Source organism: Haemaphysalis longicornis, unplaced genomic scaffold (genome assembly GCF_048455015.1).
Source record: "Haemaphysalis longicornis isolate Haplotype H1 unplaced genomic scaffold, Haemaphysalis longicornis Haplotype H1 scaffold_1, whole genome shotgun sequence".
In the NCBI taxonomy this organism is placed as follows: domain Eukaryota; kingdom Metazoa; phylum Arthropoda; class Arachnida; order Ixodida; family Ixodidae; genus Haemaphysalis; species Haemaphysalis longicornis.
The window spans coordinates 474,579,088-474,601,969 of record NW_027526203.1 but is presented as its reverse complement, the minus strand read 5'-3'; the positions used below and the strand labels follow the sequence as shown (position 1 = coordinate 474,601,969).

Here is a 22,882-nt window from a genome sequence, read left to right as displayed (position 1 = left end):
AGCACTGCGAGGGCGGGAAATTTGAAATGCATTGGGTGGCAGCAGTGTGCGGATAACGGCGCTGCAGCCCATTTTGGCGAATCACTGCTCTGCACTGCCGACAGCTTCCACATTGAATAGAACGGCTTCTTTTTTTTTTTTTTTTTTTGCATTAAGCGGCTGACGAGATCAGTACGTAGTGGCATTAGCAGAAACTGCCGCCGACGCGGAATCGACAGTGCTACGGCAGCTCGCTCTGTGATATCCGTCCGACAGTCACGTGGACAGCTTTGCTTATACAAAATCCAACCTTCTCTGGCGGCCCAATTAGCTGTTATAAGCGCGCGTCATTCTCTAGCGGGGGAATCAATTGTAGCCCTAGCGCCACCTTCAGCGCGACCATGGGAGCTTTGTGGGCGTCGCACATGGGCAAGAAATGGCAGCTCTGCTTTTCTGCAGAGAGGCGTCTTCAAAACACTGACATCCGACCCACAGTCATATCCTCGGTGTGGGTTCCTTCTGCAGTGACGCCACGACCTCGCTTCTCCGCTGCAAGACTCCCTCGTGTGAATGCCACCCAAAACTCTTCCAAACTTGGTCGACCATCTCGCATCCCACACATCTTGCTAGCGGTAGAGCTCGAAAAAGCCGCGGTCTAGCTCAGTCATTCTTCCCAAATCCTGGAGAACTACACCTCCGGCTTCTTGGAAAACAAAATACTAGCAAAAAACCAAGCACACTTGGCACTGACACAAGGGTCAACAATTTCGCCACAAGGAAAGCAGTGTCTGTCTGACGGGCTATGCTGGCGATATCGCTCCGTGGACTCGTAAAGAATGCGGCGATGAGATGACATTCGCAGGGTTCGGATGCCATGCACCCCAGGCAGAAGGGCGGGCTCCATCGTTCCCCAACAAAGACAGCACGACGCATGCTCTACAGAGGCCGCCTGCGAGGCACGGACCGATCCATGCCGTCTCTTGCTGCAGCATCCCTGGCCTCTCCTGCTGCTGAGATTGGGTGACTGTGCCATTGCAGACACCGGACCAGAATGCGAAGCCACCACGAATCAGATGTGCGCTTACGTTTGCTGCGCCACTCCGCCGGTTTGGCACTCATCTGAAGAACGGCAGGAAATATGTACCGGCCGCGCCAGTCTTAGACGTCAAGCTTCCTACACCCGACTACGTTCATTCGAACGCAGTAAATTTTAGACATGACCAAGTTTGAAGCTTACACGATACCCTGGCTCACTTGATCGCAGTTGTTGCCGCAGGTTTTGAATGAATGCTTCCGAGGATAGGCGCTTTCGATACGAGACAGCCCGTATGCACTAGCCAACTCAGAGCTCTACGAAAGGCCCTATCGGGACAGCCTTTGATCACTGCCGCTGGCCACTCAACATTTGCCGGTTATCCTCGCAGCGTGGACAAGGAATTCAATGGTTGGCTCCGTTTTCACCCCACGAAGCTTGAAACCGGGCCTTGAGATGCGAAACCCGCGCGAGCCGTGCCTCCCTGGTGGCAAACAGAGGCCTGCTTCCACAAGAGGGTTCCTCGCGGCACACAAACGGAGGGCTTTGCAGCAGACTCGCCGCGTCAGTGGCCGCGAGGCCAGACGCTGCCATCGACACACGACGAGTCGCACCGCTGGACCTCCGGAGCACACCGTGTAGTGTACTGTGGCGGCGTGACATGAAATGCATCGAGCTACTGAGCGTCGGAACCTCCGCGCCAAACCCATGCGAACCCGGTCGGCAAGCTCTGCCTAGCTGAAAGGTCAAATTAACACACGCGTTTCAAACCACGTGGAAAACAAAAAAACCCCGAAACACCGCTGCGAGCATCCGGGCTCACATCGGAATGACAAGCATTAGAGTACATGGCAAACAGTGCCTGCTTGAGTACTACTTGCACAGCCAAAACAACTCCCCGCCGCGAGAGGATTCGAACGGCCACGCGGCTGACCCGTTTTCTCGCGCCAAGTTACGCCAAGCCATGCCCGCATCAGATGCAAGCGAAGGTTTCGCCCAACCCCGGGCGTCGCACACGTGCCGCCACGTGAGCGGGTCGCCACGCGGCGGCGGGACGGTACCTGGAGCAGGGGCACAATGTCCGGCGGTGAGGCCGGCGCGCAGCTGCCGATGGCACAGGAGCGCAGCGCCGACGTGGCGAGGCCCAGGGGCACGGCACAGCCGCTCACGTTCACGAACATGGCAGCAAAGGGCGACCGAGGCGCGCCGCAGAGAGCGACGCCAGTGCGGCCCGCAGCGCGCCCTCCCGGAGCCCTGCGCCAATGGGCCCTCGGGGGCGGGCAGAGCGCATCGACCGGCACTCGCCCCTTATCGCCGCCCGGATAGGCGCGAGTGGCCAATGCGGCACGCTCACCTGCAGGCCGCCCGCGGCGGGTCAACACATCATCCGGGCCGCGTGGCCCACGGCACGTTCTCCCGCATATGCGCCACGGCACATTCAAAGCACGATGCGCGTCCCGAACAGCGACGGATCGACTGGACAAGAGCGGCACATTTTCGAAACCCTATGCTCTTGATTCCCGCTGGGGAAGCGGCCTGACGGGGTGCGTGGAAATGGGGAAGACTGCCAACATCACGGGGCACAGAAAAAGGGGTTTCGCTGCCGCCAGGGTGTGCTTCGAACCGATCATCACCGGGTGAACGCTTAGCGCAGCGGTTTCGGCTTATTAGTCACACTATCACCAGCTCCTCAGAAGGCCACATGTGAGCAGGTGAGAAAAGTCACAACGGCGTCTGGGTTCCACGAGTTTCCAGCAACAAAAGTCATGTATCTAGGAAGCTGCACAAAGTACTGTCTACGCATGTTGTAGCTCGTTGGCAAGCTTTTCTATACCTCCTTGAGTCGACGCAGGCGGCGCCATGGTTTTCACTCTTTCCAATGCTAATTTCGGCCGTTTCCTTTAACTATAGCCTAACCAGGCGCATTTTCCGACGTTTATTACATGTTACTAAATACTAGAACACACATGACTTCATGCTCCAAGATGTCGCCCAGTGCAAGCCGTCAGTTACAAACAAAAATAAATGTCAAAATATCTTTGCTAGGACTGACGAAAGAGAAACATCGATTAAACCGTAAATACACTAAAAGCAAACGATTATTCAGGAAATTACAAGCTGTTTCGTAAATACATGATCCAGATATACTTGAAAATAAACAGATGTAGACACCGTTTTTTTTTTTGTAGATAAACACTGGCACACTTCACACTGTCCGACATGATCATGTGATAACTCCGCGCACCTACACATGATTCACATGACGTCGTTCCGCAACATAAAGCGCGAGACATATCCGACGGAGCGGTACGAAGCGATGCACGATTGGACGGAAATATGGCTACCGCGACCAGCCGAACGTGCGAATTTGAGCCATGCTCCAATGCATGCGTGCGGTGCGTGGTCGGCGTCGCTCCGCACTCATGCCGATTTAGGTATGTGCATGAGAAATCCGAGGGGGATAAGAAAACATGTTTCAACTTCAAGTAAAATAAACAGTGCTGTTGCCTTACACGCTGCATTTTATATGTTCAGTAAAGCGGTGTGAGAACGTTTGGCACAGACGATTCCCCAAGTTTTTGCAGCTGGCAACGTAGAGGCCGCCACAAAATAAAACGGACCGAGCGAGCGCTATCGACGCGACGGCCCAGCGCCTGCTGTCGAGTGAGCTGAATGTGCGTGCGGGTCATCTCAAGTTGGGCTTTGGCACCCTGCGTGCTGCGCTTCCAGAGGGAGTTGGGTTTCCGGGCTCTCCCAAAGACTGGAGAAACTGACGATAAATCTACGTCGGTCGCAGATCGGTGTGGGAAATGTCAAGCATTACTGTGCCGCTTCTGGTCCTTGTTTCTTGGACAAATCAAGCGCACTGATTTTATCGTTACAACGATTAAACGAGATAACCCAGCTAATAGACCCTTCGCAAAAAGGCAGGCCACACTGAACATTCTGCGCTGGCAACACTGGTAGATAACGCGACGACGCCATGATGAAGGAAGCGTCGCGCAGAAACGCCGTTGCGGTCTGGCGTTTTGGCTCATCGCTTCTTCACCATTCTGCAGCCCCATAAAGAGATATTTTTGGTTATTTTGTATACGCTGCTAGTGTTCTTGTGGCATGATAAGGCACGATGCCCACGCGTACCTCTTTGCAAGCGGTACGTTTATGTGCAGTGATGCTGGGCGAAAGGCACGTACGTCGCACCCTAAGGGCCTCTCGTTTTAATTTGACAATCTCCAGGGCAACGTGACTTTTCTATACACTATTTTGCGAGCGGCGTTTCACGTGCCGGTCACGACTGCCACCGTTATTGGCGCCGAACATTTAGACAGCAGAGTTGCTTCGGTGCAGGCGAATTCGAGCCCGCATTCGTGCTCCGCTCTGCCCGCGCCGATGGCTGTTCCGACATCTGTGAAACGCAACGCGCTGGTCTTCATTTTAGATGCGACGCTAAGAGGAGCATCTCTTGTCGGCGGCCCTGTCCTGCGTCCGTCGTCGTCGTCGTCGTCCGCGTCCGCACAGCTGCGTCTCTCCTCCGCTCACCCCCTCTCCTCCCGCCGTGATAGCGCGCCCTCTCCCGCAACATCTGTGGCGCGCGCAGAGCGGCGCGGCGCTGCGCGCGGCGCAAGCGCGCTGTGCGCATGTGCAGCGCCCTCTCTCTCCGCAGTCTCCTCTCCTTTCGGCGCGCTGCGCATATAAGCGGAGTGCCGCTCAGTCGACGGTCGTCCGCGCTACGCTCTCTCTCTCTCTCTCTCTCGCATTACCCGACGATTGCTCACGCAATTCGAGTAATCGACCCAACGGAAACGCACAATGGAACCCCTTCAGCGTCGCATCACACCAGGGTTCCCGCGAGGGATGCTCTTTTCGAGAGAAACCAAGCGCTGCAGTGGAAATCTAGAAAACGTGATATGCACTGACTGGCCATGATGGACCCGGCTATCCTGACGGCAACAGGCTTCACCGCCAACGTCGCGCAGCCATGAGCAATCCGAAGGTACGTGCGCACTAGCGGAAAACGCTGAAAGCCTGTTTTTTAGAGGCCAATGAGCGATGGCGGGAGAGGGCGGATGTTTTAGGCGCCGAAAACAGGCAGGCACTTTAAGCCCGTTCTAGATGATGCGATTTTCCATGTGAATTCGCAGATGCGGCGCCGCTCGTGCGGCAGAACGACCTCTTTTCGTTGCGGCGGGCCTGCGGCAAAATGACGCCGCTCGTGCGGCGTAGAAGGCCCGCATCTGCGGCCAATAGGAACACGGCTAGGTGGACGTCACGGCATCACCATTTGCACGCTTAGCAACCAGATGGCGTTACTTGTATAAGCGCGGGCGAACCAAAACACTCACGCGCGTGCACAACACGATGTCGCGCGGCGTTTTCAACGAACGCTGAAACGGTGTCCGCGCAATTGGCGGAAATCACAGCAAGCAGGGAAAAGGTGTACAGAAGAACCCAAGAAGAACCGTCGGAGGTGCACCAAAATGTGCTAGGCACGCATGTATGCACGCACAACAAGCGAACCCAAGGTTGCTTGCTGTTTCTTCTCTGACATGTGTGCGTATAATGACAAATAATTGCCGATTGTTTTACGAAACCGCAAACTCACATTTACTGCAAAACAGTCTGAAATAAATTGCCCAAAAATTACAAAAAAAGCTATTTTTTAAAATCACAACAAGCTTTGCTTGTGGGGGACTTCATTCGGTCTGCAAACAATGTGCCTCTGAAATGCGAAAATCGCGCAGTTCGCAGGCCATGTAGACGACATTTCCAGGCATTGCGAACGTCGCAAGTGCGAATGTTCGTTCCACCGAATTAGCAGACGAAAAACGCACCATGAAGAACGGACTTTAGGCTTCCAAAGTCGTAAATATAGGTACCATTGATGTTTACACATACATACATACATACAAGTAATTTCCAACTAAAACATGCGCGACCTGTATCTATGATCAGTTGAACATGGCTGTTAAATTGTCCGGTAAAACTACCGGACTAATGGCGATAAAATGGCTCAATTCAACAAGCGCACTGCCGAAATTCATGTTCAATCGTTAGTGTCACTGTTCGAGCGTCTTAAATAGTGAAATAGTCATGAAAAAAATACCTGGAAGTGATTAAAAAAGGGCTACCTTGTAATAGACAAGAATAAACGCACGAGAGACGACGACTTATTAAAGGAGTACTGACACCAAATTTTGACGCCTAAAAAATGATATAATTGGCTTCATTAGTTTGTACAGATGCCTCACAAATTTTTGCAGCGATCCGAGGCCGTAGTCACATCTAAAATCTAGTTTGATTGTCCCGGCCGCGAGATTCCACAAATCGCCAGTACTAGCGAAATCGCTTTCGGCGTGACGAAACATCGGCCCGCGTGTCTGGCCGGTTCAGGGTGACGTCATATAATCGTTTTCGGAACCGGAAACGATATCCTGCGCTGCTGTTGTCGGTGGTATTCGTTTGGGCACGATACGTGGGTGTAGCTGTGTGAGCAATGTTTCTAAACTTTGCGCACTTTGTGTGTTCGACGTCTTTGCTCTCCAGTTCGTGGCCGGCGCATGGTGTTGCCTTGCACTGGTGCCGAAAACTGCGCGGTGCCGGCACCGCGCGGTGCGCGATGTCGACGCGCACCGCACCGTGACGACGCGGCGGTGCGCGTCGCCGAGCTCGCCCAAGTTGTGCTATGGCAAGCTCGCGGAATGCGAAGTACTGCTCGTGGAAGCCTCTCCGAGGAAATCGACGACGACGCCAAGATGCATTATTTTCCACGCGACGACATGCAGTGCTAAACGTGGACTGAGTTCGTGCGCGGCGGCGGCCGCAAGAACTGTCGCCCAAGCCAGCGGGCTCGGCGTTTCTCGGTTCAGCTTGGGTGTTGGGAACTTAAGGCTTAGAATCGTGGCGAATATTTGATCGCCGGTATCTGTACACCTGCGAATGGCAATCCCTTACACAACTTTTCAATCCACTATCATCCCCTTTTTCGCAAATAGAGCTTTATTTTGGCGATAATTCCCGTTTCAGCGATCGGCAATCAAGACATCTGCCGTGGCCTATTTTGATTCTAGCGCGTAGGTGGCGGCATCTTTCGGCCGCTTGCTGCACCGCGTTGCCGGCAGTGCTGGGTCAGAACGCCGAACCTCCGCTGCCGGTCAGCGTAGGCTTACCATCGCGGCATATATCTGAACGCCGCTTTTAAATTCAGCGCTGATAACAACGCCTAGCACAATTTTTTTAGATGCAGAGCATCTGATTCACTCGCCTTGTCCCTCCGGCGTCGTCGTCGTTGTTGTCGGCGTTGTCCACCCCTCTGCCATTCTCCTCGCCGCGCGAGCTGCGCTCTCCGCCGCTCACCCCCTCTCCTCTCCGATAACGAACACTCTCTCGCGAGGGGCATTGGATTGGATTTGATTTGATTGGATTGAATTGACTTGGATTCGGTTGGATGGGATTTGGATTGGATTAAAGTGGATTGTGTTGCGTCATAGCCGCGGCAGACGCGCTGGGGCCGGCGCATGTGCAGTACTCTCTCTTCCGCGGTTTCCTCTCCTTCGGGCGCGCTGCGCATATAACCGGTGTGCCGTTCTCCGGCGAAGCAACATCCACGCTTGGCTCAAACACCTAGAGTCCACGCCGCTTTACAAGTACGCCAACGTGGTCATCGACTGGGACCAGCTTACGCAGTCCCCTCAACGTTATGCGCGCTATAAAACGCGTTCCCTTCGCCGCTCCGCCTATGCGTCGCATCTACACAGGGGTTCCCGCGAGGGGAGGTGGGAGTTTTCTTTTCACCACACTAACATCTACTTTCTCGCATGTGGAACTTCTTTTTCGCGATCAGATTGATTATAAGTGGGGACAAGCTGTTGCTATCACGGTCTGCGCCGGTTCGAGGCGCAGTGATATTAAAAACGGACGACGGCGAAGACACCGCCGCCCTAATCGCCTGGCCAAATAAAGTTGTTCAGTCTGTCGGGTGGCAGCGACTCATCCGAGTCTGACGATTCAGACGACACAGGGGTGAGACAGCTGAACCAGATTTGGGAGCAGTTTTTGGAGCAGCAAAATTTCGATTTTGGAGCAGGAGAACCTTGATTTGGAGCAGAAGAACGACATTTATTATGTCACCTTAGGAGCCTAAAAAACCAAATTTCTGGCAAATCGGGGGGGAGGAGGGAAGTGCACATTTTAATTGGTTTTGAACGTACATAACACTGAAACAGCTATCAATAAATTTTTCTATCAGAGTATCACAATTGGTACAATATTTTTACAAACCATTTTTAAATTTCTAGGCTCTATGCATAGATAGCGTGGAGAATATAGAATTGAAGAACTAAGCAACACCAAGGCGTTTTTATTATCATGTGAATGCCTAAATTATTATTTTTGCAATCCCAGAACCAGCTTTACGCACAAGTGTAGAGCCACGGCAAAAGTTGTGCAAAGCGAGGTGACAGTCGTCGCACCCCCCCCCCCCCCCCATTTCATTCCCCAAGGTACACGTTCACTATGATCGTAATTTGAGTAACGTTGGTACGTTCAGCCACCTCCCCCTTGGCTCCAAATTTCACTTCAGATAGATGAACCATTATTACTAGCGTGCAATAATAGCCCATCCTCAGACACTGCTTGAATATTTTGCGGCGATGTAGCCTGCGCCGCCACTTGTGCAGCGCCAATCGTCCCATTCCCGCCGCTCGCAAGCTTGCTGTCAGGGGCAGCAATAAATCAGCGTTTTATAACACCGCAACGAGTGCGAAATTTCACTTCAAGCACACACCGTGCCTCACACTCAAGGCCGAAACACGGCGAATTCGCCGGCACCACGTTGTTTTTGATGAACTCCCGTCTTTCGAGTCGCGCAACTTCCCGCAACAGATCAAACGACTAAATGTAAACCCAGCCACCCCCATAACCAAAACCACGGCACAAATCGGCGAAGAGCACTCAGCCTAAGCAACTGCTTCGCCCGGTGGCCATGTTTTCCAATCTTCACCACACCAATATGGCGGCACCCGCTGAACGCTGATGTCGTTCCAGAGATAAGGCACTCCGAAAATTGCCGTTTTTTCGTCAACTTGCACAAGTAGTTTGTCTCCTTAGTACGCATAAGCATTTTTTCTACAGGACTTTGGAATGGTTTTCAATAGGGAAACTTTAAAACTCGCAGAATGTAACATGTGCAACCTGACATGACTTTCGAAAAAAAAATCTATCTCGGAGGCAGTTTTATGCGGGTGTTTTATTGAATGATCAATCAACTACACCTTTACAAACAGCATCACCTTGGGGGTGCTGGAAAATTATGCCGTCAGTAAGCATTTTCCCCCACTGAGACTGACGGGAGCGTTAAAATTTTTGGCTCAGCCTGTTTTGGAGCAGTTTGGCGCAATTTTTGCGATTTTCAAGCTTTTGGAGCAGCCTGGCGCAGGAAAACAAATTTGTATCAAAACTGCGCAATATGCGCAGCTGTCTCACCCCTGACGACATGTCGACTCTGCGGGCGAGTGCGGACCATGTGCAATCGTAGCAGACGATGCGGCGAACGTCCCTGACGTCACGGGGGAGACCGTGACGTAAGGCTGGCCCGCTTGCATACTGGCCTTCGACGGCCATTTTCCCGCGCGGCGACCGAATTTGAAACTGGTCGCAATAAACGTGCTATAATTCATTCTATGCTGGCGGCTTTCGGCTCGATTTTCGTAATTACTGGGCCAATAGGTAATCTTTACAGCATAAAACCTGAAAGCGAGAAATTTCGTGTCAGTACTCCCTTAAGACATTAACATGAGGACTGTGAGGTATAAACTGTGGCAATTTCTCATATAAAATGATATCCGAATTGTACAGGCAGTAAGTCTCAACACTGCCGAATTACGCTTCCACACATTTGAAAATGATTTTTCAAATGGTTTTAGCAGCCGAACAGATTTTTGCTAGAAAAGCGCGTTTTAGAGTGTCGACGGAGCGAGTTTTTTAAGGGCGCGAGGAGACGCAGCTGCGCGGCAGCGGTGCTCCAATGTCTGCTGACAATGGCGTGTTCCACTGTTGCGTTAAAATTTTTGGAGCTGGATTTGGGTACGCTTCTAGAAAAGGTGCGACTGCACACATTTCAAGCGGTCTGTCGGGAGAGCACGCGGAATGTAGTCCAAAAACCACTGCGAAAATGTAGGAAACAGCAGAAAACTGCCTCCACCTCGAGGTTGTTCGGTTCAAAGTTGCGTGCTGGCTGGCACGTCCCATATTTCACTGCTGGTAGCGACGGTTCTCCTGCAGTTGGTTGAACCCCACAGAGTTCAATGTTGCCCGGCAGCATGAGCGATCACGATCTCTCAAAGTGCACACGAAAGCGAAAGTTGAGGCTAAATTGTGTTCATATAGGCGCCGGTTGTGAAAACAGGCATTGATAGGCACTACAAAAACACCATAAAAGACCGTCTGAACCTCTAATCCATGCTCATATACCAAAATGGGGCGATAGGAGCGCGAGGAACAACACAAATTTGCCTAAAATCCGGTCTGTGGTGATAACCCGCTGGTGACGTTGTTGCCACTGTTCCTGTTCCCACTTCCTCACCGCCGTTTCCGTCTCGGCGAGAATGCATTTCGCCTGAAAGTGCTGGTTAACCACGTGACCACCGTGGCCGTCGCCGATGTCGGCCGACACGGCAACTCGCCGCTAGTGCGCATGGCTGTACCTTGAAAGGACCCCGCAACACGCTTTGAGCAGTGCTAATAGAGAGTTTTAGCATAGCTGGTACCGTCCGCTACGCTAAGGTTAGCGGGTATCGGGGCCCGACTGAGAAGGTGCAAATTCGTTACGGTGAGGTGGATTAGTTCCGCGGGCCGGCCTTCGTAGTGCCCTCGCATTCGCTCTGCTGAGGGTTAATTTCCTCGCCCTCCCCGCGCGCGCCTGCGCAGTGGGGTTCCGCAAACCCGCCGCCGTAGCGTGAGCCTCCGCAAGCCGCTGTGCTAAAAACTATCTAATAAACCTGGGCGACGTTTAGATTACAATGCCAGAAACCCCTGGGCCCAGTACTACACGGGCACATGAAGCGTTTGCAAATCGCTGTGAAAGACGCGGAAAAGCCAACCGCGCTCTCCAATTTCCCTGATTATGCACCACTGTAATTCGTCATTCAGGGGTGGCTGCCCCAGTGGTTTTGAAGGTCAACTTCACGGATTATTTTTTGCAGTTCCGGCGACGATCCTCCGTAGGCGGCGCTGTGCATCAACCTCTTCTATCCATGAAGCTCTACGAACAGTTTTGGCGTTTCTTCTGTGCTTTGAGCGCGCACGGAGTGTTGAACTCAATACTTCCCTTTCAAACCAGTTTCTTGCTTCAAAAACGCCATACAGGCCTGAATGCGAGCAGGCAACAATGGCTGTATTTGTTTTGTTTTTGTTTTTGCTTGCACTAGGCCGGAAATAGACTCCTCCACGTTGCGGAGAAAAGGGGAAAACTCGCAGGACGGGCGCCCGTCCTGTCCGTTCGCCATCCTTGCCCGTGCTGCGCTAAATCCTATTTCCGTCATATGAACCAACTCGCCCAACAACAAGTCTTACTGAAGGGAAAACTTCCGGGCCTCATACATCGAAGGCCGCCGAAAAGAACGCTACGAGCTGCCGCCCACTCCGGCAGAGAGCCCGCGGCTATCGAGCGTAATCCGCGGTCGAGTTGAACGGGAACGACAATGCGCGATTTTTCACCTCGCGTAGCAGCTTCGGCGATAGTGAACAAATTTTTATAATTCCAGCGGGAGGAGACGACTTTACCCCCAAAAAAAAACATTCCGTTAGGTTGGCAAGATGTACAGCAGGCCCCTTTAACGCACCGATAAGGCAGAAAAAAATGGGCTGTGGGGTCATGTAGCGGGAAGCACCTCCGCCGAAGCGGGTGATCGTCGGAGAGCGCCAAATACTGCTCGGACTGCTGGTACGAAGCTTGCGCGGTGACGTCGCTGTGACGAGCGGCCTCCCATCGTGCTCCCATTGGCTGCGGTCACGCGACGGTCGTATGAGGGGAGCGAAAATAGACTGTTTTAGCATAGAGGCTACGGGAGGTTCACGCTACAGTGGTGGGTTACCGGGACCCGGCTGCGCAGGCGCGCGCGCGGTGGACGAGGAGGTTGTCCCTCAAGCGGGATTCACACGACGGAGAAACCCTCTCTTTTTGGCCCGCGGGACCCGCTCACGTGACCGGTTTTAGGCTCCGCCCCTCGGTGGGGATAGCACGCGGTGGCTCCGCGAAAGAAACTGCCTCCGCGTGTTTTCGCTCGACGGCGGTGGCTCTCGGCGGGGAATAAAACCTGTTCCTCGGCGCTGTCGTCTGCGACTCACTCCGCGTAGCTCCGCACGTGTGGATGCGCCGCCAGGCCGGATAATCCGGTCACGTGCTGTTGACGTCACATATCCGTCCGCCTCCGTGAGAGGGTTCCTCCGTCGTGTGAATCCCGCTTCAGCGGCGCAAATGCGCGGGCATGGCGAAGGCCGGCCCATGGGACTAATCTACCCCACCCGAACGAATGGGCACCTCCCGAGTCGGGCCCCGCTACCCGCCGCCGTAGCGTTAGCGGACGGTACCCGCTATGCTAAAAGTAGAAAGTTTTAGCATAGCGTGCTCCGTCCGCTAACGCTACGGCGGCGGGTAGCGGGGCGCGACTGGGGAGAGCAAATTCGTCACGGTGGGGTGGATTAGTTCCGCGCGGCCTGCCTTCGCCATGCCCGCTCTTTCCCTCCACTGAGGGGCAACCTCCTCGCACTCTCCGCGCGCGCATGCGCAGTCCGCTCCCGCTACCCGCTAACCTTTGCGTAGCGTACGGGAGCCGCTATGCTAAAACTCTCTAGTATCTAATGGAGTTTAAGCTTTAGCGTGTTACCGTACCGTTTCCGTCGTACAGGGACCCGAGTCACACGACTGCGCATGCGCGCGGAGGTAAGGCGAGACGGATCACCCCATCACCAGAACGAATGCGCGGGCACGGCGCGACGGGTCAACCGGAACTAACCCTACCGGAACGAATGCGGGTCCAGACAACGGAAACGGTGCGGTAACACGCACAGCCAAAACTACCGGTACCCGACTGGGCATGCGCGCATTTGTTACGGTGATGAGGTGGCGTTCGTTTCGACTGACGCGCGGCCCGCATCGCCGTGCCCGCTGTTACGATTCAGCGCGCCGCTACCCTGTGCGCGCGTGCTACAAGTTTAGTCTGGTGCGGTGAAGTGGGCCGCGGCAAAGCCCGCCCTCCTCAAGCAAGTCACGACAAGCCGGAGTGTCTGCCGCGCGGTACGTAGTGGGCGACGATTCACGCCCGCCGCAGTTGCAAAATCCGGAAAGACCTGGTTTTAGTGGGAGTCGTGTTTCCCTGCTTTGTGCCAGCTATCGCGAGACCAGGAAGGGGTGTGCTCGTGTGATGGTACTTTTTGGGCGTGCGCAAACCGCTTCGGAGGGTGTTGCCTCTTTTGTGTAAAAATTTCGTCTTTCCGGTGGGTCCTATTAGCCGGCATAGGGGGCTGGACTGAGCGTCGCTCTGCCCATCGAAAGCAGTTAAGCTTTGCCCTCGGCTCTCCTGCTCGCTCACCACGCTACCACTACATGACGGAGGCGACCGAGCTCGGTACCGGGACGTCTTGGCCAATAGAGAGTAGAGTTTAGCATAGCGGCTAGCGGAGGCTCACGCTACGACGGCGGGTTACCGGGACTCGACTGCGCAACCGCGAGCGCCGGCCCGCGGAACTAATCCACCCTACCAGAACGAATTCGTAAGTGCACAGTCGAGTCCCGCTATCCGCCGCCGTAGAGTTAGCGGACGCTACCCGCAATGCTAAAACTAGTTTTAGCATAGCGGCTAGCGTACTCTAACGCTACGGCGGCGGGTACCGGGACCACCCCACCAGGGACGTGCGCCTTCCTTCCGCGGAGACGGGCGCCCATGCCTCGCGCCGAGCACGCGCATTCGTTCCGAAGAGGGGAACTACCTCCTTGCCGTCCCCGCACGCGCAAGCGCAGTCGCGTCCCGGTAACTGGCCGCCGTAGCGTTATCGGAAGTCTCTAGTGCAACACCGCGCGAACGTGCGCATCGGGTCCAGTCTTTTCGGCTAGGGCGTTTCGATACAGGCCGTTTCGGTGTAGACCGATTCAGTACAAAAACGAATTTGGGCGAGCTAAGTTTTAGGCGGCAACATGCATGCGCGTTGTTGACGTGGGAGATGCATGCCCGCATGAAAATCGCACCTGTTTGTTACAAATGTACTCGCTCGTAATTCTGCGTTACTTAAGGCCAATGAAAGTATTCTTACCACTTGCGTAACAACAGACAGAATAGGTATAGCTTTCAGATAATCTATCTTATCGTTCATTATTTCGTATTTTTCTAGAGACGTATTACCACCAGTACTTAAACGCCGTGACAGGATCATCATGTTTTCTCCGCTCCTTTTGAACCGCTTGTTATCACGTTATTTTTCGTAAATCAGCGACCATAGTAACTATTTTTTTTTTAATTTCCAGAACCGCTCAGAGGTCATGACGTCATTGAGCGTCAACGCAGGAGCAAAGGTGTGTGCATTGCTTTTTCCTGAAAACGCAAAGCACACATTGCGTTATTAGAGAGTTTTAGCAGTACGTATGCTCCGTTCGTTACGTTCGTTACGTTGCTACCGGGTTTACCGGGACCCGACTGCGCATGCGCCATTTGTTCCGTACGCGGCCGGCGTCTCTCCCGGCGCTCTGCTTCCGTGTTACCGTATCCGGAGCCCGCAACCGGCTTGCTCGGGTGTTAGAAACTTTAGGCTTAGCGTCCTGGCGAATATTTGATCGCCGCTATCTGTGCAACTGCGAATGACACTCCGTAACACAACGTTTCACCTCACTATCATCCCCTTTCTCGCATGTGAAACTTTATTTGAGCTACAACTGCCGTGAGCGACCGGTGACCGAGACATCTGCGTAGCCTGTTTCGATGCTTCCGAGGCAGGTATCGCCATCTCTCGGCCACTCGCCGCACCGCGCGCCGCGGCATCCATGGCCGGTCAGCATATGCTTGCATCGCGGCAGATATATCTGATCGCCGCTTTTAAAATAAGCCCCGAGAACAATCCCTAGCACAATTTTTCACCACACTAACACCTACTTTCTCGCAGGTGGAACTTCGTTTTAGTGATCAGATTGATTTGGAAGAACAGCGACAAGCGGTTGCTACCGTGGTCTGCGCCGGTTCGAGCCGCTGAGTGTGCCGAGCTGGCAGGCGCGACCGGCGTGTGCGCGGACTGTTTCCGATGCAGAAAACGCTTCACAATTGCCTGCTTTATCCATTTCTTGCGTACAAACCCGCGGAATCTACAAATTCAGCTCAGCGATCGTCGTAGTTGACCATGGTGCAAAAACAGTGGGCGGAGCGGCGCCGACGAGGCATCGCACACCCGCATCGGGCCATGTGTCTCAAATTCACGCGTACGACTAGTCGTGGTGACAGTCGTAACGATCAGTCGCATACGAATCGCGTGTACCAATTGTACATGTGTCTAGCGCTTCAATCGGGCAAGGCCAAGGCCATTCCTCCACGTGAACGGCGCGCGACCATGTCGTCACCTGCGCTCGCTCTGGTGCCGTCGCCGCCACCGCAGCCCCTGCCTCACAATGCGTCCGGCCGAGCGCGATTTATTTTAGATTTGCAGTGCTTTAGGGGAAACTGCGTTGTTTATTTACGTATTTTTAGCGTGCGGATTTTTGCAACTACTCGGCTAATCAGCCGTCACACGGAACGAACGGTACGACGCTACGGAGTGCTAAAACACGTTTTCCGTCTCACTCTACGGAAAGAACCCGGTACGTACGCGCGCATGCGCAGTCGGGTCCCGGTAAACCCGGTAGCAACGGAACGAACGTAACGAACGTAACGAACGTACTGCTAAAACTCTCTATTAGCAATGCGGTACCGAAGGCACCTGTTGTACGCTGCCGCACGCTTCTGTCCCGGCGTCATCGCTGCTTCGAGGGACTCCGCTGGGTTTACCATGTCTGTGAATGAAATGTTTGAGAGCCTCTACAATAATAATTAAAGTAAATATTTTCCTCATCATACCTGCTGTTAACTTTCTCGCACAGCTAACTTGTGCTGTGCTCGTCTTCTTTCTTGAGGCCGGTGGAATAATAAATACCGCACACTTTTTAGGACAAGACAACCACAAAACTGACGATGCGCCGGGCGGCGCCGCTCTTTACGCTTACGCTCTTTCGACCCGTTCAAATCACACACCGCACACAGGCCCGCGATGACGCTCAAACGCACCACAGCGCGCATTTCTCTGACACCCAACGGACCTTCTTCCAAACAGCGCTCTGCGCATGCTCTACTCTCGCTACAAGCGACCGATCCGCCGTTATCGGGGGACAAAATGTCAACAAAACGGCGCCACATCGGATTAGCCAGTGGTTAAACGCCGAGCCATCGAAGTGGTGCCGTTTTCTGAGCTTCGAAAGCGGTGGGCGGCCGCCACGGCTGCGATGAAGGACATCCTCGGCTGCGCAGGGCAGGCAAGGAAGTCCCCCCCCCCCCCCCCCCCCCCCCCCCCCAGTGTGACTTCGGCGGTCGCGGCCGCAAGAGGGCTACGCTACTGTAAAAAGGTCCATTCCGGTGTCGGATATCCCGGCGCTGCTTCGGCCGTCCAACGAGAAGAGGACGTTCGCCCCACAAAGAAATCGATGGCCTACAGTACAGAGTTGTTTGCATTTTCAGCGTTCAGCCGAATAGTATACCTGTGATGATAAATTGTTCTTATCTGAGACAAACATCCCCTCCAGCTGCCCACCACCAGCACTTAATTTTGGCGCACAAAATGACTGATGAAAATGAAGGTCGCAGAAGCAGGTGTCGGCACGACATTACCGGTAGTGAGAGGGGAAAAAAAATGAGGCGCCCACTGCAACAGGCTTACTTCAGGTTATACCAAGCGGCTGCAACTCATCGCTTGCAGCTATGGAAGCGGACGACCGAAATAGGAGCATTTAAGTGCGGCTATTCTAACTGGTAATTTGTTTTTAACTACAACCTTGAGCCATTTCATTTATATCATGGGTGTTTATTAGGGTTAAATACACGCAAAAGCTCTAAAGGCATACGAAATATTTTCCGCAGTAATTATACACGTCAAAACAGCGTAGCGTTAATGAACAACGCGGGATCTCGGCTCATTCATTTCACTGAAGTGCACACTCTAAATTTTGTACAAAAGGGCACCCAGAAAAATAATTAAAGCAGAAATAGTTTTAAAACAATGATTGACCTTTAGAATGTTACGTAAAATACAGTTAAAGGTAGTTTGTTCTAACCGCAGGGGGACGCCGTTTCAGTTCGAAATAATGCAAGTTCGAACTAACGAAAGTGAGAAATGACAAGCTTACACGGCGGCAGGGAAGCAGTCGACATAGAAACAATTTATTTCCTGGGGAAAAAAAAAAAAAAAAGCTCCGTGTTTGCCGCCTGCCTTTTGTACCATAAGGCAACGGCGAGCACTTCCCTACTCTAAAGAAGAGACGGGCGGTATTCCACTCGACCACGACATTCGAGCGTACGGCCGCACCCGTGCTGCGTCCTCTTTCTCTAGTCGTCGCCAGTGGCGGCAGCGACGACGATTGACCCACCTCATCTGCCACCGAGAGAGAGAGAGAATCAACTTTAATCGAGCCGAGCCCATTAAGTGGTTAGTGCACGCAGGCACCAGATCTGAACCACAAAACACTGCGCTCGCGTTCACACCGATGTAGTCCGTCATGGGAGTTTTAATTGGTTTTGCTCAATTTTACCTTCCCCTCTTTTCTTTTCTCACTACGTTCCATAAACGCTGCACCGTCGTGTACAGGCGTCTCTCTGGCTGTTGTACCCCAGGCACCAAAGGAGCGCGTAGTTCGAAGTATCCGTGGGAGAACCCACTCCCCCTACAATTAACGGTCGGTTAATATACACCGGCTTCTGTGGGATGGCCGGACCAAATTGTACAGTTCGTATTATCAATACATTCGAATGACTGAAGTTCAAATTAACGAGCTTTCATTGCAATACCATGAACGCACGTGTAATTGATTTATACACTTTACTGTGCTGTCGTTTTGTTTACAAATTTCGCCATCACTGACACAACTTAATCTCTTTTTGTACCGGAAACGCCCGGTACTGCAAGGTCGTGTTGCTTAACTGTCCGCCGACCGATGCCTTCATGCACCGAAAGGTGCAGACGTTTCGAAGATTTAGTTTTTATCGTGGTTTCTTTCTCAACCATTTATCATTAATTCTTTCGTCCCATCAGGGGCGCCGATCCAACCCTCTTGCATGCGTAATCATGTGAACGAAAATTAAAATTTAGAGTGGTATCTCGGAGCACAGACACGCTAGAAATTCTGATACTGTGTAGAAATACGACCTGCCTATAACTTTTCAACACAAACACACCAACTTAATGCAGTCAACAAAATTTAATTAATCGATTTCAGTTAACTGGGCTGCTGATAGCAATAATTATCAACTCACTTTGTGTCCCCCTGGCCAATTAACTTATTTGCACAGGGGGTCTTCGCGTGCATCCCACTGCCTAATTTTAAGAAAACCGCAAAGCTTAATTGCGAACACTCGGTATAAAATACTGGGTGATAGGTCTCTAAAAAAGCAAAATAATGAACGAAAAGATTATCTGAAAGCTTTTACATTCTGGTTATTGTTACTTTTTGGCAAGGCCGTGTAACATTTCACTGGCCTAAAGTAACCGATAGTTACGAGCAAGTACATTTGTAATAAACAAGTACAATTTGCATGCTTGCAACTGCCACGTCAACAACACGCACTTGTGTTGCTGCCTAAAACGCTCTCCCGAATTCGTTTTTACCAAGAACCGCACTGTACCAAAACGCCAGTGTCCCGAAAAGACCTGCGCCGTGCACCGAAACGTCCTGTACCGATAAGACCTGCACCCGCCGGAGGAGGCCCCCGACGTACGACGGGCTGGCCAGATAATGGAACTGGACAATAGGAAACAGTACGGTATGTCAACGCTTCTTGTCAAAGCATCATGGTCATCTTAGTCTTCTTCAAAACTAAAGAACAGGGCGGCATTCCATCGGGCCAAGGCTTCTGAGCGGAAGGCCGCAGAATGCTTCGTCCTCACCCTCCTCGCCATTAACAGCGACAGGCTCTGCGCTTCTGACCCGAGATACGACGCTCTCACCACCGCTGCACTCGCGCTCCCATAGATGTAGAATTATGCCATCAGTAAGCATTTTTACCCACCGAAACCGACGGGAGCGTTAAAGGGACAGACAACCGATTTTTGTCGAGTATATATTCTCTATCCCAAATGAAAGGGCATCACTTAAAGCACCTTGACGAGAAACGGTTTTGCTGATAACGCTCTAGAACTTTTTAAATCGAATTTTTTGATCTACGAGCCGTATGTGTCCCTCCAAAAAACTAATGCTGGCAACCATGACATAGAGTAGCTCGAACATACTTTTGTCTGTATGCGAAATAAAAAACGATATTTAAAAACTTGTTCCCAGCTAAAAAAGTTTGCATCACAGGCTTTCCTGTTCCTTTATGTGTGTTTTTAATGCAACGGTCTATTTTGCACGAATGCGCCATCTGTTGGGATAGACGATAGGTAGAATCTGGCTTCACGTTGTGGAGGCGCGGGAAGTTCGATTCTCCCCGGGCGCAATGTTTTTTTTTTTTTTTTAAGCTGCCGTTGGCGTATTTGGAAACTGGAATCAAATATTTTGGCAGAACAAACGCCCCTGATTTGGACAGAATCGTCAAAGCTCCTTCGCTGGGTCTGTTCACTGAACGCTGCCGTTGATTCTGGGCACGGTGGCTCAGTTAGCCACACTGAGAGCAACCCAGCGGCGGCGGGCGGCGTGTCTTTAGAATTTTCAAAGTAATGTTTAGAAATACATATACTATTTAACCTTGTACAAATACTTGTGTTAAAAGGTTTTCAATACGTAAATAAACGTTTCAGCAGTCACAGTAGCTGTTAGGTTTGCAGGTCACGTGACAGGGACACATATTGTAGTGTCAAGTTTCGACACTACGAACCGCCACCCTTCCGATTTCAGGAAGTTTGCTGCCAAATTAAAATTATTTCCCCCAGTTTGTTCAGAAATTGCTTGTGGTTACTGGGCTATATAAAACGCTGGCTTTCATATGAGCTAGAGAACATATACGCGACAGAAATCGGTTGTCTGTCTCTTTAACATCCTTGGCTCTGAGACTGTTTTGGAGCAGTTTGGCGGCATTTTTGCGTATTTCAAGCTTTCGGAGCAGCCCGGCGCAGGAACACACATTTGTATCAGAACTGCGCAATATGCGCAGCTGTCTCACCCCTGCATGGGACGTGTGCGCGCTTTAGACACGGTAATGGACGCCGACGTTTCAACGACGTTCAGGGGTGAGACAGCCCAAACAGATTTGGGAGCAGTTTTCGGAGCAGCAAAATTTCGATTTTGGAGCAGAAGAATCTTGATTTGGAGCAGTTAGGGACATTTAATACATCGTCTTGTGAGCTTTGCAGGGTCAAGTGCACATTTCAATCAGTTTTTAATACACAGAACACTGAAACAGCCTTACCTGAAAGAGTTTTTAAGAGTATCACAAAGTACTAACTGCACTACCTTTTTCCTAACTGGTGATATTGTGTTGCGGCTGCACGCAACACTGACAACAAAAACGCCGTTAACATTAGAAAGTTTTAGCAGTCCGTCTGTTCTGTTGGTTACTTTGTTACCGGGTTTACCGGGACCAGTCTGCGCCTGCGCGCGCGGAAGGGCGAGGAGGCGCGGACAAGGCGAAGGCAGGCCCGCTAATCCCCCTACCGCTACGAATGCCCAAGTGCCCAGTCGAGTCCCGGTCAGCACGGTAACTACGTACACGACGGAACAGACGGACTGCTAAAACTCTGATCAAATTTAAGGGCTCCGTAATTGTGGCGTTTTTTTTTGTTTTAATGCTAAAATTATTACTTTTGTAATCCCAGGCTGCGTTGTACGAACGACTGTAGTCACGGCAACAGTTGAGCAACTTCGAGCTAACGGTCGCAGGCCCAACCAGCCTACCCGTTTCAGTCCCCGGGGTGCAGGTTCACCCTATGGTCATTTGAGTAGCGTTACGTTTAGCCACCTAGATTTTGGCATCAAATTTCACTTTGCATACATCAAGTGTTATGTTCTATGGCAACCGTGTAGTCCTGCAGCTATTGGGCGCTGCCTGAACAGGTCGCGGCGCCGCAGCACAGCCCACAACTTTCGTGTCGACCATTCCATCCCCGAGGCTCGCGATCGCGCTTCGAAGCACAGCGACACCTCAGCGACACCTCAGCAACACCACAACGAGCCAAAAAAATCACTTCACGAACCAGATTATAGACGCGCGCACCGCGTTTCGCAACTCAAGGACAAACCACGCCAAAGTCGTATGCCCCACATTTCAATGAACTTTTTTTCGAGCCGCGCAACTTCCCGTAATCTGGCACCAATCTCAAACCATATCCCCGCATTAACGTCACTGTTCAGAGCCACAACAGATAGAATGAATAGACTGGAACTCAGCTGATAGCCTAAAATAATCCAGGGAAAATATCGGCGATGCCCACTGAGCGCGTTGGTAGCAGCCAGATCAGGCGGCGGCCATGTTTGTTGCCACAGCGATGCCTAATCGAGAAGGCCGTTTCAACGAACCCGGACGGAAAGCGAATCGAGTTTTAGAAGCTATCGCTTGATTCGTTTCAGTCTTTCTATTTGTGCCATTTCTGTGTTTGCAACTGATCGGCAATAAAAGCGGTGACCGGGATGCGGGAGGCTTTCGTCCCCGCCGAAACTGACATGAGCATCAAAATCCGTGCCGTTGAGGCTCTTCTGGAGCAGTTTGGCGCAATTTTCGCCATTTTCGTGCTTTTGGAGCAGCTTGGCGCAGGAAAATGGAATTGTATCAGAAAGGCGCAATATGCGCAGCTGTCTCACCCCTGGACGTTCCGTAAATCGTTGCGATATTTACTTTATATCGCGGCAATGACGCTACGCAATTATTGTGATGATGCGCAATCATTGCAACTACATCAGCTTATAGAAAATAGTTGGGCGCGACAGCAGCACCATTACAGAACCCGCTGACGTTTCCGGAACGTGACGGCAGCGGCGATTTCACAGGCAGCGATGTCACCTCACGACCGCGATCTTATTCGGGGCTGCAGAACAGCATGGCAAAAACGGTGAGGCATTTTTCGATTTCACATACTCATGCCCCCCTCGGACCCACAAGGAGTGCCTGCATTTGTAACCGTACACTTGACGAATCAGAGCTGGAGTGAGCTCGGCGAGGCGACCCTGGCCACTGAAGGAAGCTGCGTGCCCTGTTTCGGATCACGCATGCCAGAGGCGGCACAAGAGCAGAGCTGAACAAAGCGTCCCTTTCGCTGGGTACTGGTGCGTTCATTAGAGGTCAATCAAATTAGCTACGCTGCTTTCTTAGAGCCGACTTTCATTTCGCGCCTAATGCGCTCCCCCCGTTCGGATCACTTATACATCGCAAATGAGCGCACGCTAAGTGGTCACATCGACCGCAAACTCTGCAAAAAAAAAGACAGGCCGCCGTTCGCAGCCATTTGGCCCCACTACGGCATTTCTGCGCACAATCGGCCATCATACGGTCGTGGCTCTATCCACAAGTCTGCGCCTGCCTAGAAGCCCGCTCGCGTGGACCCAAGCAAGCCCACCGTGCGCCACTGCGTGCGTTTGCAAGCACCGTTTTGAAAAGCGGTGCACGGCGGGGGCCTGAAGTGCAGCGGCGGGTTCAAGCACTCTCAGGCGAATCAATTTAACGTTGC

At 52.2% G+C, this 22,882-nt stretch overlaps 1 protein-coding gene across 7 annotated transcripts in view; it reads right to left on the bottom strand.

Annotated features, from left to right (window-relative positions):
- Positions 1-22,882, bottom strand: part of LOC144156280 (nucleolysin TIAR-like) — a 169,105-nt gene that overhangs the window by 73,883 nt on the left and 72,340 nt on the right. Inside the window, exon 1 of one of the 7 annotated variants that reach the window (XM_077688226.1) lies at positions 2,074-2,208. The exons of the other annotated variants lie outside the window; for them this stretch is intronic. Within the exon in view, the coding sequence (XP_077544352.1) occupies positions 2,074-2,193 (120 nt within the window). The 5' untranslated portion in view covers positions 2,194-2,208. Of the gene's footprint in view, positions 1-2,073; positions 2,209-22,882 lie in introns of those variants that run through there. 7 annotated transcript variants of the gene reach the window in all.